Below are 15,543 nucleotides of genomic sequence, written 5' to 3' on the forward strand. Positions count from 1 at the left end.
ATGCAGAAAATAAACAGATACCAAGAATCACATAGCTATTGATTGTAACACTGCTATATTTACTTGAGTTTTACTCCAAGCAAGAGGCTTGGATGCATACATATACCCTACTGAAAAATTGATAAAACTCTCTCATGCTTACTTTTAAGAACACATGAGAGAAATAGTCAGGTCAAGACTGTTAAAAGGAGGCTGCTCGCGCACACTAAAAAACCACGGCATCATACAGGAAGACAGCAACTAAGATAGGTCAGGAACTTGTTCTTTTTCCTCTGCACAAAGGACATGTCCAAAATGATTAGAGGTACGGTTACAACTTGCATAACTACAATGTATATGGAAGCTATGTTGGTATATAATGTTTGGCATGTTCTGATCCTAGGGCGTTAAGCAAGTACGAATATGGATCTGAACAAACCCCAATCTGCACTTATGTTCAGTTACTTGAGGAAATTCTGTCTTGAGAATCTTATAATGCATAGTATTGAAGATGCGTTTACCGTGTAACACAATTTTTTTTGAGTTTAGGATGTCTTACCCTGGCAGCTTGCTCTCGCTCCCTGCAAAGAAGGTCCTGCTCAAAATCATAGCTACGATAAGTTAAATCACTTTTGTGATGCTTCCTGTTGGCGCGCGCTTGAGAGAACACCACAGAATAATTGGTCTCGCTCGGAGTCTTTTGATCCCACTCTCCAAATTGAGGTACAGACAACCAACCAGTTTTCTACAGATTTAGAAAACCATCTGATAAGTTATTAAGAGCTTGTGAGTATTTTCCGTTTACAAAGCTCATAGTATTTTATGGATGATTATTATGGAATTCATGACTAATACAACTTTGCAGTGCATGATTAAAGTTGTGAACATAATGAATACATTACTCATTAGCTAAATAAGCAATTTGAGGGAGAGATTACTGTAAAGGTTATAGATTCACATATGAAGTAAGACATCTAGGTGCAGTAATGATCACTTGTTGTTTCTGGCAGTGGCTGGTGTTACTGTCAAAACAATTTTTCATTCTTAGCAGGCTATATGCATTCTATTGAAATTCAACAATCCACATTGACTACTGCAATTTCAGTTTAATGCAAGGATGTAGGAAAAGAAATGAAGTGTTGCTACTTAAGGAATACCGGAATAGTTTAATCTTAGGTATGGTTCAATTTCCTTTTTCTTACATCCATACCAATGACATATGGAACAGAAGAGAACACGTCAAATACAAATAACAGTTTCTATTTGTGGCCATCACTGTAAAACTGTAAAAATAGGAAGGGAGGAAAATGACTATTTTAATGAGGGATGTTATATAATGCACTGATCCGAGATATTGTAGATCTTTGAGATAACTTCTAGTCATGTGATTTTAGGTATAGCTCATCTTCTTTTATCACTTTCAATGATCATATTGCCGTAACAACATACCAATGCATATGGAGATCTATGCCAAATTTAGAGGTAAGCCAACATCATATTGTCCTGTGTTTCAGTTCACATAGAGAGTCTACGCAGGATATCACCAAACTATCCAGGTGACGTTATCTCATTTTATCTTCTATGTATGGTAGAACATTCATGTTAATATTCACATTTTTATGATACTCATCTTGTGGATTTTATCATGCTTTTACCAAACCAAAGAAAAGTCGTATTATATGACTAAAGGAAAGTTTTCTCCAAAGTATTATGTATCTGCATATGTAAATGAACTTTCATGAGTTTAGGAAACAAAGTTTTCCTTACCATCGGTGAGACGTCCTGGCGCTTGCCAAGCTCTTGTTCATTTCCCAGGCTGTGGGGTTTATGCTGCTTCTTTTTAGCATGAGCTTGGGAGAACACCATGGGATAATTAGGATTGTCCCCCGTCTTTTGATCCTGTGCTCCATGTTGAGGCATGGCCACAGGACTATTTTTCTTAAAATTCAGAAAGAGAAGGAAAAAAAAACTCTCAGTGACACGATGGCACTAGATTAACCCACTCTGTGGAAGACTTGAAATATTATAAGTTTTGAATCATTAAATATATCATAAAAAACTATGATGAATGATATTTATGAAATTTGGAAAAAGGTCATGAATGATGTTCATGGGAAACATAGTTTGTCTTTTCTAGAAATTTATATTCTCGTGGTCAATGCACATTAACTAACAGAAAACATGATGAACATAGTGGTAAAAAGTGAAGTTAACTTACTGACCAGATAATATGCATGTTGTCGCTACAACAAAATTGTGCTCTAAAGATATTGCAACAGAAAATTTGTCATTCACCAATCATACCTTACTTATTCTTTTTCCTTTTTATAAAATTAATAGAAGAAGGAAATGTAACTTGATTAGGATTACCAGAGATATTGAATTAAAACTCGTGACAGTGCAATTTAAATTCTGATCTCTTCGTTGAACCTTTCTCAGATGCATTCAGTATTGGTATAAATATATGTATTTTTGTTTACTTTTCTTAAAATCTATTCTTATCCTGGATACAGATTGGACATGTCTATGAATAGTTCTCTCCAAGTGACTGGTGACAACTGCTAATCTCAAATCACCAGTAGCATAATTGATGTAGTAAAATGGAGAAGTAGTAGCAACAACAACAACAACAGCAACATACCGTCATACTCAGTGCATTCCCACAAGTGGGGTCTTGGGAGGGTAGTATGTGTTGATTGTCAAAAGTCCCACATCGGTGGGTGACAATTTGGGTTTGGGAATTTTTCCCTATAAAAGGAGGCCTAATGTTTAGGATTTAAACACACCTCTCATTTGCCTTCTTATCTTCTTAAGGCATTTGTATCTTCTCTCTTTAGTATTATTTTACTTGTATTTTGGAGTGGAATAAAATATTGGTTGTGTCCGAGGAAGTAGGCAAAATTGACCGAACCTCGTAAATTCTGGTGTTCCTTTTATTGTTGCTTTACTGTCTTATTTATTATTTGGTGGCTGCCATAATTTTTGGTATAGTAGTTGTGACTCATTCACACTATATACATTTGGCTTCCACAACAATTGGTATCAGAGCCAAGGTACTGTCTAAGTATACTCTGTGGTTACAGCATAGTCTGATCTTCCATATCAGAAAAGATTTATTTTGGTAACTGAGTCAAGGTTCTGTCTGAGTATGCTCTGTGGTTGCAGCTTAGTCTGATCTTCCACACCAGAAAGGAAATAATCTTGATTTTTGTCGTCAGCTATTAAATAATATTTGTGTCAAAGATGGGAGACAATAAACAAGAAGAATCTACATCAAGTGTCAACAATACGTCATCATTGACATCTTCGCTTATGACAAGAATTGTGTCAAATGCGAAATTTGCGGTAGAAATTTTTAACGGATCAGGACATTTTGGGATGTGGCAAGGCGAGGTTCTAGATGTTCTTTTTCAACAAGGGCTAGATCTTGCCATTGAAGAAAAAAGACCAGATGTTATTGGAGAAGAAGATTGGAGAATTATCAACCGTGTTGCTTGCGGTACCATTCGATCCTACCTTGCTAGAGAGCAGAAATATCCATACACAAAGGAAACTTCTGCAAGTAAATTATGGAAAGCACTGGAGGATAAATTTTTGAAGAAAAACAGTCAAAATAAATTGTACATGAAGAAGAGACTGTTTCGCTTCACCTATGTTCTTGGTACCACAATGAACGAACATATCACCAGTTTCAATAAGTTGGTCACAGATTTGCAAAATATGGATGCAACTTTTGATGATGGTGACTTGGTCTTGATGTTATTGGGGTCACTTCCTGATGAGTACGAGCACCTTGAAACTACTTTACTCCATGGGAATGACGAAATTTCTCTCAGAGAAGTTTGTTCGACTTTGTACAACTATGAACAAAGAAAGAGAAAAACAAAAGGGCGGAGAAGGAGAAGCACTGGTTGTGAGAGATCGTCCTCAAAATCAAATGAGGACAAAGAAGGGAAGATCCAAGTCAAGATCTAGACCCAGCAAAGATGAATGTGCCTTTTGTCGAGAAAAGGGACACTGGAAGAAAGACTGTCCGAAGTTGAAGAATAAGACCAAACATAACAATGGAAAGGCCATTATGGATTCAAATGTAGCCGATTGTGATGATTTAGACTTCTCATTAGTTACAACAGAGCCATCAACATCATCAGACATATGGTTGATGGACTCGGCTTGTAGCTATCATATGTGTCCCAACAGGGACTGGTTCGTGGATTTTCAAGAAGGAGAATATGGAGTCATCCACACAGCAGATAACAGCCCTCTTACCTCATATGACATTGGTTCAATACGATTAAGGAACCATGATGGAATGATCAGAACATTAACAGATATTCGATATGTACAGGATTTGAAGAAGAATCTCATCTCTGTGGGAGCCCTAGAATCAAAAGGGTTCAAAATCATTGCAGAAAATGGAGTGATGAGAGTATGCTCCGGTGCACTAGTGGTAATGAAGCCCAATCGGAAGAACAATAACATGTACCGTTATCGTGGTAGTACAATTATTGGGACAGCGATAGTAACATCCAGTGACGAAAAAGAGGCAGAAGCAACCAGGCTATGGCACATGCGCTTGGGACATGCTGGAGGTAAACCCTTGAAAACTTTATCAGATCAAGGATTGTTAAAAGGAGTAAAGGCTTGCAACTTGGAGTTTTGCGAGCATTGTGTCAAAGGGAAACAAACAAGGGTTAAATTTGGTACAGCGATCCATAATACTAAAGGTATTTTGGATTATGTACACTATGATGTTTGGGGTCCTCCCAAAACACCTTCATTAGGTGGGAAGCACTATTTTGTAACCTTTGTTGATGATTTTTCCCGAAAATTGTGGGTGTATACAATGAAGAGCAAAGATGAAGTGTTGGGAATTTTTCTCAAATGGAAAATGATGGTGGAGAATCAAAAAGGCAGGAGGATCAAGTGTATTCGCACAGACAATGGAGGTGAATACAAAAATGATCATTTTAATAAGGTCTGTGAAAATGATGGCATCGTCCGACACTTCACTGTCAGACATACACCACAACAGAATGGAGCGGCAGAACGTATAAACCAGACCTTGCTGGAGAAGGTACGGTGTATGTTATCCAATGCTGGCTTGGGAAAAGAATTTTGGGCTGAGGCAGTTACATATGCATGCCACCTCATTAATCGCTTATCATCTGCTGCTATTGATGGCAAGACACCATTTGAAAAATGGTATGGAAAGCCTGCTGTAGATTATGACTCTTTGCACGTGTTTGACTCAACTGCATATTATCATGTGACAGAGTTAAAATTGGATCCAAGGGCAAAGAAGACTATTTTCATGGGGATTACTTCTGGAGTTAAAGAATATCGCTTATGGTGTCCTATGACAAAGAAATTAATATTCAGCAGGGATGTTATATTTGATGAATCTGCTATGGTAAATAAGGTAACAGAAGATACCAAACAAAATGAGGGTGCTTCTAAGCAGGTGGAGTTTGAGGGAAAATTTATTTTTCCTACGCAAGAAGCAGAGGAGGAAACAAATGAAGATTATCCTCTGGAAGAAGAGCCAGTAGAGAGGGAGATTCCAACTCAGGAACCTCGACAACAACTTGAATCAATTGCAACTAGCAGGCCAAAAAGGACAATAACAAAACTTGTTCGTCTTATAGAGACGGTTGCTTGTGCCGCCTCAATTGTAGCTGATGATGTTCCTACCACTTATAAAGACGCAGTCCAAAGTTCAGAAGAAGATAAGTGGAGGATTGTCATGCATGATGAAATACAGTCCCTTCATCAGAATCATACATGGAGATTGGCCAATCTCTCAAAGGGAAAGAAAGCAATTGGGTGCAAATGGGTATTTGCAAAGAAAGAAGGATTTCCTAACCAAGAAGATGTTCGCTACAAAGCAAGATTGGTGGCCAAAGGATATGCTCAAAATGAGGGAATTGATTACAATGAAGTGTTTTCTCAAGTTGTAAAACATTCCTCCATTAGAATTATGTTGGCTTTGGTAGCACAGTTGGATTTGGAACTAGTTCAGATGGATGTAAAAACTGCGTTTTTACATGGAAACTTGGAGGAAATCTACATGACTCAGCCAAAAGGATTCAAAGTTGCTGGAAAAGAAAATATGGTATGCAAACTTGAAAAATCATTGTACGGATTGAAACAATCTTCTAGACAATGATACACGCGATTTGACAAGTTTATGTTGCGGCAAGGGTACAAGAGAAGCAAATACGATCATTGTGTGTATTTGCGCAAGCTTGAAGATGGTTCCTTTGTATATCTTCTCCTATATGTTGATGATATGTTGATAACTTCCAAGAATTCGGAAGAAATTGATAAGTTGAAGATTCAACTGAAGAAGGAGTTCGAGATGAAGGATTTGGGTGAGGCAAAGAAAATTCTTGGCATGGAGATAATAAGAGATAGACGTTCAAAGAAACTCTGTTTATCTCAGAAAGAATATTTGAAAAGAGTACTACAGCGCTTTGGCATAGATGAAAAGACTAAGCCAGTTAGTACTCCACTTGCTCCCCATTTTAAGCTAAGTACTACTATGTCGCCAAAAGATGAAGCTGAACGAGAGTATATGTCAAAGGTACCATACGCAAATGTTGTTGGTAGCTTGATGTATGCAATGGTCTGTATGAGGCCTGACATTTCACAAGCTGTTGGAGTTATTAGCAGATATATGCACAATCCAGGGAAGGAGCATTGGCAAGCTGTGAAGTGGATTCTACGGTATATTCATAATACTGTAGATGTCGGGTTAGTTTTTGAGCAGGAAGACAATCAGTCTGTAGTTGGATATTGTGACTCAGATTTTGCGGGTGATCTGGACAAACGAAGATCAACTACTGGTTATGTGTTTACTTTTGCAAAGGCACCAGTTAGTTGGAAGTCTACTTTGCAGTCAACAGTTGCTTTGTCTACAACAGAGGCAGAATACATGGCTATTACAGATGCTGTGAAAGAGGCAATTTGGCTTCAAGGATTGCTAAAGGAGCTTGGTGTTGAACAAAAAAGTATCACAATTTTTTGTGATAGTCAAAGTGCTATTCAATTAGCGAAGAACCAAGTTTATCATGCAAGGACGAAGCACATTGATGTTCGGTATCATTTCGTACGAGAAATCATAGAAGAAGGTGGAGTCACGGTGAAGAAAATTCATACTACGGAGAATCCTGCTATATGCTGACAAAGGTGGTGACTGCGGTCAAGTTTCAACATTGTTTGGATTTGATCAACATTGTTGCACACTGAAGATTGAAGATGAAGACCCAACCAAAATTTGTTATTAAGAGAAAGTTGAAGATGTGGAATTTTGCCAAGGTGGAGATTTGTTGATTGTCAAAAGTCCCACATCGGTGGGTGACAATTTGGGTTTGAGAATTTTTCCCTATAAAAGGAGGCCTAATGTTTAGGATTTAAACACAATTCTCATTTGCATTCTTATCTTCTTAAGACATTTGTATCTTCTCTCTTTAGTATTATTTCACTTGTATTTTGGAGTGGAATAAAATATTGGTTGTGTCCGAGGAAGTAGACAAAATTGGCCGAACCTCGTAAATTCTGGTGTTCCTTTTATTGTTGCTTTACTGTCTTATTTATTATTTGGTGGTTGCCATAATTTTTGGTATAGTAGTTGTGACTCATTCATACTATATACATTTGGCTTCCGCAACAGTTTGTACATAGACCTTACTCCTAGCTTGTGAAGGTAGAGAGGTTGTTTTTGGTAAATGGTATGCAATAAACAGTTCTATAACCTTTCTACTTTTCTCTTCCTAGCCAACTAACAAACACTTCTAGCCTAACTGGGGAAAATGGATTTACAAAGTCTCGATGGTCTGGGACAGCTGACCTGACCTATGTATGATTCTCATGGACCTAACTGAAAAAAATAGTTAAGGTACTTGAAATGGTGCCAAGCAGAAGCATTACTATCACTTTCTCATTTTCCTAGTTAATTTCCTAGGAAGCACGTCCTCACTGCCAGAAGATGCTGTCAACTTGTACTCGTAAAGCAGCTTCACATCCAACTGGTTGGTTGGGTGTTTTTGGGAGGTAAGTAGGAACGCTGTTGAACCCCCTTAGGTGGTGAAGGAAAAACATATATATCCATTCTCTCACCTAAGTAAAAGCCATACTACTTGTGATCTAAGATTGTTGATTCACATATGCAGAATAGGGTGTGGTAATTATGTTCTTTAGGCATGCCATGGACAAGCTTCTATTGTATGACTTGTTGAAGACATAACTAAGTAAATGGAAGTGGTTCCTCTCTAATAGCTTAAATATTTGGATGAGATGGTCACACAGTTAAACATAACTAAAAGGAAGTGTGTCTCGAGTCTCATAAGAAACAAGTATTTCTTACCCTAGGTGAAGCCTCGTGCTTACGAAGCTCCTGTTCATTTCCCAACTTGCGGCGTGCTGAAGCATGTTTATGCTGCTTCTTCTCGGTACGAGCTTGAGGGGACACCTTCGCATAATCAGGACTACCCCCACTCTTTTGATCCCACACTCCAAATTGAGGCACAGACATTGGACGTTTCTACAAATTTAACAATAACACTATGATCAGTTATCCATTCCTAGAAGACATGAAATGTTAAAGGAACTCCCGACAATATTGTTAGATGAATGTTTTGATAGTTATATAATGCATTAGATGAAAATGCATCTGCATGTGTAAATGAATTGTTCAAGTATTAGAAACAAAGTAGTATTTCTTACCTCTTGATGTTTGCCAAGTTCTTTCTCATTTTCCAGGCTTCGGCGTGTTAAATCATGTCTATGTGGCTTCTTGTTGGCATGAGCTTTCGGGGACACCTTGGAATAATCAGGATTTCCCTCAGTCTTTTGATTCCCTGCTCCAAATTGAGGCACTGGCGTCGAGCTATCTTTCTACAGATTCAGAAAAACTATTAGTTAGACAATGACATTGTGAGTTACCTCCCCTCTGCAATACATATGAAAGGTTATCTGTGAATTAATTGTTAAATATATTGTATGTTAGAATAACTTTCATAAGGAGATCGATAAATGATCTTGATAAGGTGGTGGTTCCTCTTAACGCCAATCGTCACCTCATGAGTTAAATTTTAGAGTCAAATTAGGACTAATATCCGCATTCTTAACAAAATAAGGAGCAGTATTCATACTGTTGCACTACCAAAGATAAGTTCCCATTGTACTCAGAGACGGGTCTAGGATTTAAGTTTTATAGGTTCAACCTTTAAAAAATTTGGCATTGAACCGATTGTCTTTTAAAAGTTAGGGGTTCATATTGCTATATATTACAATATTAATGAATTTTTAAAAATAAATTTATACTACGCGTCCTATAAATAGAAGCTTCTTTCAGTCTATATTTTCAAAGAGAGACGTAGAAGTCAAAAAGAAATACTTTTAGTACCACTTATTCCAACAACACTGAAATGGATATCGTCGTACTGGGTTCAGTTGAACCCGGTGCCGATACATTGCATCCCCCTCTGATTGTACTACTAAAGGAAGGTGCATCTCTTGTTATATTATTGCAATGCATGAAATGAAGTTATTTGTGCATATATAAATGAATTTTTATGATGTTAGGAAAAAAATCTTACTCTGGGTGAAACTTCTTGGAGCTTGGCAAGAATCTCTTGTTCATTTCCCAAGTTGTGCTGTGCTAGATTATGTCTATTCTGCTTCTTGTTTGCACGAGCTTGGGAAAATACCATGGAAAAATTAAGATTGTCACCAGTTTTATGACCCCAAGCTCCAAACTGAGGCACAGACGTCGATCCATTTTTCTGTATATAGAGAAAAAATAAAACTGTTTAATTAGTTAAACAATTATACTATAGAGTTACCGGATATGTGTGATGTGAGATGATATATAAGCGTTGGATAAGTAAGCATAGTGTAAACTACATTGACTTGTCCAAGGAGAAAGGTTATGAGTAATTTGGGGAAGTATGCAAGTAAGTTCCTTTTTCTAGATACAATTTTGGGAAAACCAAATACATAAAGTAGGATAATTAACTTGGAGACCATAGGTATTGGGTCGAGTCATGTGAATGGAGTTGCCTTTGATATTGCGTATTTTACCTTTCAATGGGAGTTAGGCCCCAAAATAAATATTAGACATCGAGTGTGAACCAAAGAAAAACTTAAACTTTACAACAACGTGCCCCGACACCCCCACAACATGTACACCATCAAGATATATCTTAGGGGATGGATCCTTATCACACGCAAATAGGAACATGACCAGTATGCCCTCAAACAAGTCACGTCCTATAATCATCTCAATATACATGGACCCGCACGAACAACTCATGTGCAAATAGAACTTGGGAGAAAGAATAGCTCTTCATCCTATGATATTGTTATGATTTCTCATATATTGCTTTTAAACTAAAATATAGTACGAGTGACAATTGAGTGAATAAAGAGATGAAAGTAATTTCTTATAATGTATGCAACTTCATTGTACAAATAATAAGACAAGACTAAAAGGGTTTTATGACTTATGTCTACATTAAGAATAAATGTATCCTGTTATTAATTAAAGAAAAGAGTTGAAATCTCTAATGATACAAGAGAATCATAAGGGTATCTCTACAACAATTAAAATACACGCTAACAACCATATAAATTAATGTTTAACATTAATGATGATGTAGAAAACACTATTTAATACTAATTTTTTTAAAATCATATTTCAATATTATTATTGTTATTCCTTAGGAAATCGTGAAGGCCATAAACAGAAGACACAGCAGGAGAAACAAAATCAATAAAGAAATATCAAGAGAAAAGTACAATAATATTTTTTTTTAATGGATCCTGAGAAACAAAATCTCCAACTCATAAAGATACATTAACTACTCTATCTTCCTGATCATATTCCATTAAAAAACTTAAACAATCTTCAAAAGAAAAGAAAAGGAAAAACAAATATGTGAGAAATACATAACAAAATTTACAATCTTTCAAGATAACATAAAAACAAAATAAAAGACATACCTCCCTTTGTTTCGCCATATTGGAGCAGAAAGAAGAGAGAAAATGTTGGAAATTTTTTTGGGAAGAGGTTAATTATGTGTTTGTCTCGTTTATATAAGCCTCTAATTTTTATGGAGTTTAAATTAACTTGCCACATATTCTAACTATTCAATTATATCCATTGCCTTATGAAACGACAGGTAAAAATTAAAAGGTATACATTAGACCAAACAAAAGAAAACGAAGGAAAAGCATAAAGAGCAATGGAATTGCTAAGATTAATTTGGTTAGTTTATAAAAATAGAGGAAAAGTAAATCTTGTATTGTTTTTAATTCTTTCCCTATTTTCCTTAAATCTTTGCTGAGGAAAATTCCCTTTTAAACAATAAGCCCTTTTATAGAATCTCTTACATAAATTAAGTTAATAGGGGATTTTCTTCTCGCCACTCTCCTTAAAAATTCCGGATCTTTGCACAAATAACCGATCATATTCATTATTTACCTTTTTTAGCCATATACATGGATTATACATTACTTATACACAATTTTACACCAATATTATACTTCCACCTGCTATTTTTAGTTTAAGTTGTTAGGTGGGCGGCTATTTGGATTAATTCTTTATCGTGCATAAAATTTAAACTCTAGTTAAATTAAACCAAATTTATCCAAATACTTCTATTTTTTATTTGGGATTTTTACCTATCTATACCATATATGAAACTTTATTACCCTCAATGTTTAAGGTTTGTGTTTATTACATTTAAGCATACCAAATTACCATTTCTATACCATAATTCAAATTATGGGCATAATTAATGCTTTATTTATATTAGGCGTTAATTTAGGAGCGTATATTCTCCCATTTTCGTTTACCCGCCTCTCTCTCCTCCCACCCCCATACCTCCCACGTTTCTCTCTCCCCTGGACTCGACGACCTCAAACGGATTTAACGGAATTCAAATCTGACTGAAACGCCCTTTTTTCGAAGAAGAAAGGATTCGTTTGATTTTTGTTTTCAGGTGGGAACGACTGTTATCTTGGGAGCTAGGGTGGTTTTTGATTTTTCTCCTTCTGGTTTTCACTTTGAGTTCATCCATAGAGAGAGATCTGAAGATTTCCAACTTTCCCTTCTGATTTTGTTCGTTCATATAAAAATAGAAACAATTTATTCGTAAGATCTAACGAGCGTCGTTTTCCCCTTCCCATTTCTTTCTCTTCTACATTCTTTCTTCTTCTCAAAAAATACAGAGAAAGGTTGGTTTATTTGTCATAAAACAGCATGAGCGATATGTTAGTGTCGATCCAATTAATGGAAAAGACGTGATATTAAATCACTTCTAAACTTCTTCTCATATTTCTTGATTGGAATTATATGAATTGCTTTTTTGGCAGCTTTTATTTGTAGTTTTTTGTAGATGAAGAGCCAATTGTAGAAATGTGACATCCACAATTAATCTGCAAATTGTCTGCAAAATTTTACAAAAACTACAAATTAACTACATTTAACCTACATTATAACTACAATCTGGAAACAATTTACACATGAAAGTTCTTCAAGTTGGAATTGGCCACAACTACATTTCTTGTTTTCTTGAAAGAAATTTTGTAGTTTTTTTTAAAGAAATTTTGTAGTCAATATTTTTTTTCAACATAGATTGTAGTTTAATTGTAGTATAAATGTAGTAATTTTGTAGATATCCTTAAAAACAATACAGCTTTATACAATACTAAAACTGATTTGTAGGAATTTTGTAGATGAATAGAAATTTTGTAGTCAACATAGATCGTAGTTTAATTGTAGTATAAATGTAGTAATTTTATAGATACCCTTAAAAACAATACTGCTTTATACATACTTAAACTAATTTATAGTTTATTTGTAGATAAATGTAGGAATTTTGTAGATATTAACATAAAATCAGACTTCATCTTCTCTTCCTTCTTCTTCACAAAAAATACAGAGAAAATTTTGTAGTCAATATTGTTTTTCAACATAGATTATAGTTTAATTGTAGTATAAATGTAGTAATTTTATAGATACCCTTAAAAACAATACAACTTTATACAATACTTAAACTGATTTGTAGTTTATTTGTAAAAAATTTGTAGATAAGGATTTGTACTGAAAAAAACTATTTTATACAATTATTAAGGATAACACGTCACTACAATTGTGTGTTATATACGTTAATGCATTTATATGGCCATTATGAAGTTTCCATTTTGGTCCTTTACAATATATTATTTTATTCATCCGTAACTGAAGAATAATGACCGAATTAAGACTTTAGTGACTGGATTACCTTTAAAGTTTTTTTTATTTTAGGAATTTTTACCTTCCTATATCACATAAGGAAACAAATATGATGTGAATATGAAAAGATATTTAGTCCCAAATTTTTAGGCGCCTAATTTGGAAGGAATAAGCTATTCAAATATTTATCCCAGATTTGTAGGTGCCTAATTTGGAAGGAATCAGCTCTTAATATTGGGTATTTAATGAATGGTATAAATTTTGTAGGAAAAATATAAACATGGCGGGTAATAATGGAAATATGCACATTTTTAGTAATAAGGTTATAGATAGGTAAAAATACAAATATGTTTATTTTTTGTGTGTGTCCTTCAACTTGCACTATTTAGTTGATCTTTTCCGATTTAAACAAACTTATGTTTCTCTCCTCAGAGGAAAAGCTCAAACCCCATACAGAATCTCACAGAAATGGCATCCAACAGATCTGAATCGATCCCCGCCGATGCGGCGGATTCAAATGGAGATCGCCGGAAAGTAGCTCTGATCACCGGCATTACCGGTCAAGACGGCTCTTACCTCACCGAATTCCTCCTTGACAAAGGCTACGAAGTCCACGGCCTAATTCGCCGATCCTCCAATTTCAACACGCAACGCGTGAATCACATCTATATCGATCCACACAACGTTCACAAGGCACGTATGAAGCTCCACTACGCTGACGTTACCGACGCGTCATCACTCCGGCGTTGGCTCGATACGATTCTCCCCGACGAGGTCTACAACCTCGCCGCACAATCTCACGTCGCCGTCTCCTTCGAGATCCCCGATTACACCGCCGACGTCGTTGCCACCGGTGCTCTCCGCCTTCTCGAAGCCGTCCGTTCTCACATTTCCGCTACTGGTAGGTCCCACATAAGGTATTATCAAGCCGGTTCATCCGAAATGTTCGGATCTACTCCTCCGCCACAGTCCGAAACCACACCATTTCATCCTAGATCTCCTTACGCTGTATCTAAGTGCGCCGCGCATTGGTACACCGTTAATTACCGTGAAGCCTATGGGATCTTCGCCTGTAATGGTATTCTTTTCAATCATGAATCCCCTAGGCGGGGCGAGAACTTCGTGACCCGGAAGATCACTCGGGCTGTGGGTCGGATCAAAATCGGGCTACAAAGCAAGCTGTTCCTGGGTAATTTGCAGGTAGAAATGGGAAATGTTTTCACAAAAATATTAATTTTTCAGCTCCTGTAATAAAAAATATACTACTTTTCAGCTCGAGTAATATAAAATTAGTCACTGTAATGCCCTGCAGTTTCAGTTTCACTATTGGGATTTGAAACTATAGGACATCGGTTATTTTTCAAAAATATGAATGTCACCAAGTAGCGGTTTTAACTGGAAAGCTCGAAGTTCTAAAAATTTAAAGAGCCAGTTAAATTTTGAACTTTTTGTTTTTCAGCTATGCTTTAAATAAAAAGCGGCTATTTGTGCACTTTCCAGGCATCCAGGGACTGGGGTTTTGCCGGGGATTACGTGGAAGCAATGTGGATGATGCTGCAGCAAGAGAAGCCGGATGACTATGTGGTGGCAACGGAGGAGTCACACACGGTGGAGGAGTTCTTGGAGGTGGCGTTCGGATACGTAGGATTGAATTGGAAGGATCATGTGGTGATTGATAAGAGGTACTTTAGGCCCACAGAAGTGGATAATCTAAAGGGAGACTCGAGCAAGGCGAGGAATGTTTTGGGTTGGAAGCCCAGAGTGGGGTTCGAGCAATTAGTGAAGATGATGGTGGATGAGGATGTTGAGTTAGCTAAAAGGGAGAAAGTTCTTGTTGATGCTGGTTACATGGATGCTCAACAACAGCCTTGATTCATCACATTATTAAGTTTTCTCTATTGTCACACTTCCATTTGCAGTTTTAAGAGCGGCATCATCATGTTATTTTGTATTGTTAGTTGGTTTTTTAACTCAGGTGAGTTTCGGGTCAACTTACTCGTACCTCAACGGGTACCTACTACCTCACACAGCAAAGATATCGGGGAACTTTGTCCTAATTCTATCTACCAAAGCTTAGGCAAATAGAAAGAAATGTCTTTTGTACTGTTGTTCATTTGAATACAAACATATTGTATCAGTTGTCAAAAAATTCTGAGAACAAAATTTTCATCTCTTATGGAGCAGTAATTATTTTTTCTATGTTCCTAACAAATTGAAATTTAGATCCCATACAAAGGGGATATTAATTTTTCTTTCTCGCAGTTTTATTAGATCTCATACAGTGTATGGTGGACAGAGAGGAACTCAAAGAGTTTTTGAAG

The 15,543-nt window shown here is 36.4% G+C and overlaps 2 protein-coding genes across 4 annotated transcripts; one reads left to right on the top strand and one right to left on the bottom strand.

The window, feature by feature from the left end:
• Positions 1 to 38: 38 nt before the first annotated feature.
• On the bottom strand, positions 39 to 11,069 carry LOC104241400 (uncharacterized). Of its 3 annotated transcripts, XM_070161571.1 has the most exons (7): positions 10,987 to 11,069; positions 9,582 to 9,767; positions 8,707 to 8,877; positions 8,348 to 8,524; positions 1,747 to 1,917; positions 539 to 724; positions 39 to 272 (listed from the first exon to the last, which is right to left on the bottom strand). In XM_070161571.1, the coding sequence occupies exons 1-7, from the start codon at positions 11,002 to 11,004 to the stop codon at positions 222 to 224; spliced, it is 960 nt and encodes a 319-aa protein (XP_070017672.1). In that variant the 5' UTR covers positions 11,005 to 11,069; the 3' UTR covers positions 39 to 221. The 3 variants fall into 3 exon arrangements, with proteins under 3 accessions (XP_070017672.1, XP_070017673.1, XP_070017674.1); XM_070161572.1 differs by lacking the exon at positions 1,747 to 1,917; XM_070161573.1 differs by lacking the exon at positions 39 to 272 and having other exon boundaries at positions 664 to 744.
• Positions 11,070 to 13,591: 2,522 nt separating this feature from the next.
• LOC104241399 (GDP-mannose 4,6 dehydratase 1) lies at positions 13,592 to 15,396 on the top strand. The gene is made up of 2 exons (XM_009796335.2): positions 13,592 to 14,422; positions 14,723 to 15,396. The coding sequence occupies exons 1-2, from the start codon at positions 13,691 to 13,693 to the stop codon at positions 15,092 to 15,094; spliced, it is 1,104 nt and encodes a 367-aa protein (XP_009794637.1). The 5' UTR covers positions 13,592 to 13,690; the 3' UTR covers positions 15,095 to 15,396.
• Positions 15,397 to 15,543: the final 147 nt, after the last annotated feature.

This window comes from Nicotiana sylvestris, chromosome 11 (genome assembly GCF_000393655.2).
Source record: "Nicotiana sylvestris chromosome 11, ASM39365v2, whole genome shotgun sequence".
Classification (NCBI taxonomy): Eukaryota; Viridiplantae; Streptophyta; class Magnoliopsida; order Solanales; family Solanaceae; genus Nicotiana; species Nicotiana sylvestris.

What these genes read in the sequence shown, in the direction of transcription:
- LOC104241400 (XM_070161571.1), bottom strand. An exon ending in GCCAGGACGTCTCACCGATG is followed by an intron (nt 725 to 1,746) that starts GTAAGGAAAACT and finishes CTAAATCTGTAG; the next exon opens with AAAACTGGTTGGTTGTCTGT. An exon ending in AGCGAGAGCAAGCTGCCAGG is followed by an intron (nt 273 to 538) that starts GTAAGACATCCT and finishes TCCTTTGTGCAG; the next exon opens with AGGAAAAAGAACAAGTTCCT.
- LOC104241399 (XM_009796335.2), top strand. Translation starts at nt 13,691, where the DNA reads ATGGCATCCAACAGATCTGAATCGATCCCCGCCGATGCGGCGGATTCA. An exon ending in TGTTCCTGGGTAATTTGCAG is followed by an intron (nt 14,423 to 14,722) that starts GTAGAAATGGGA and finishes TGCACTTTCCAG; the next exon opens with GCATCCAGGGACTGGGGTTT.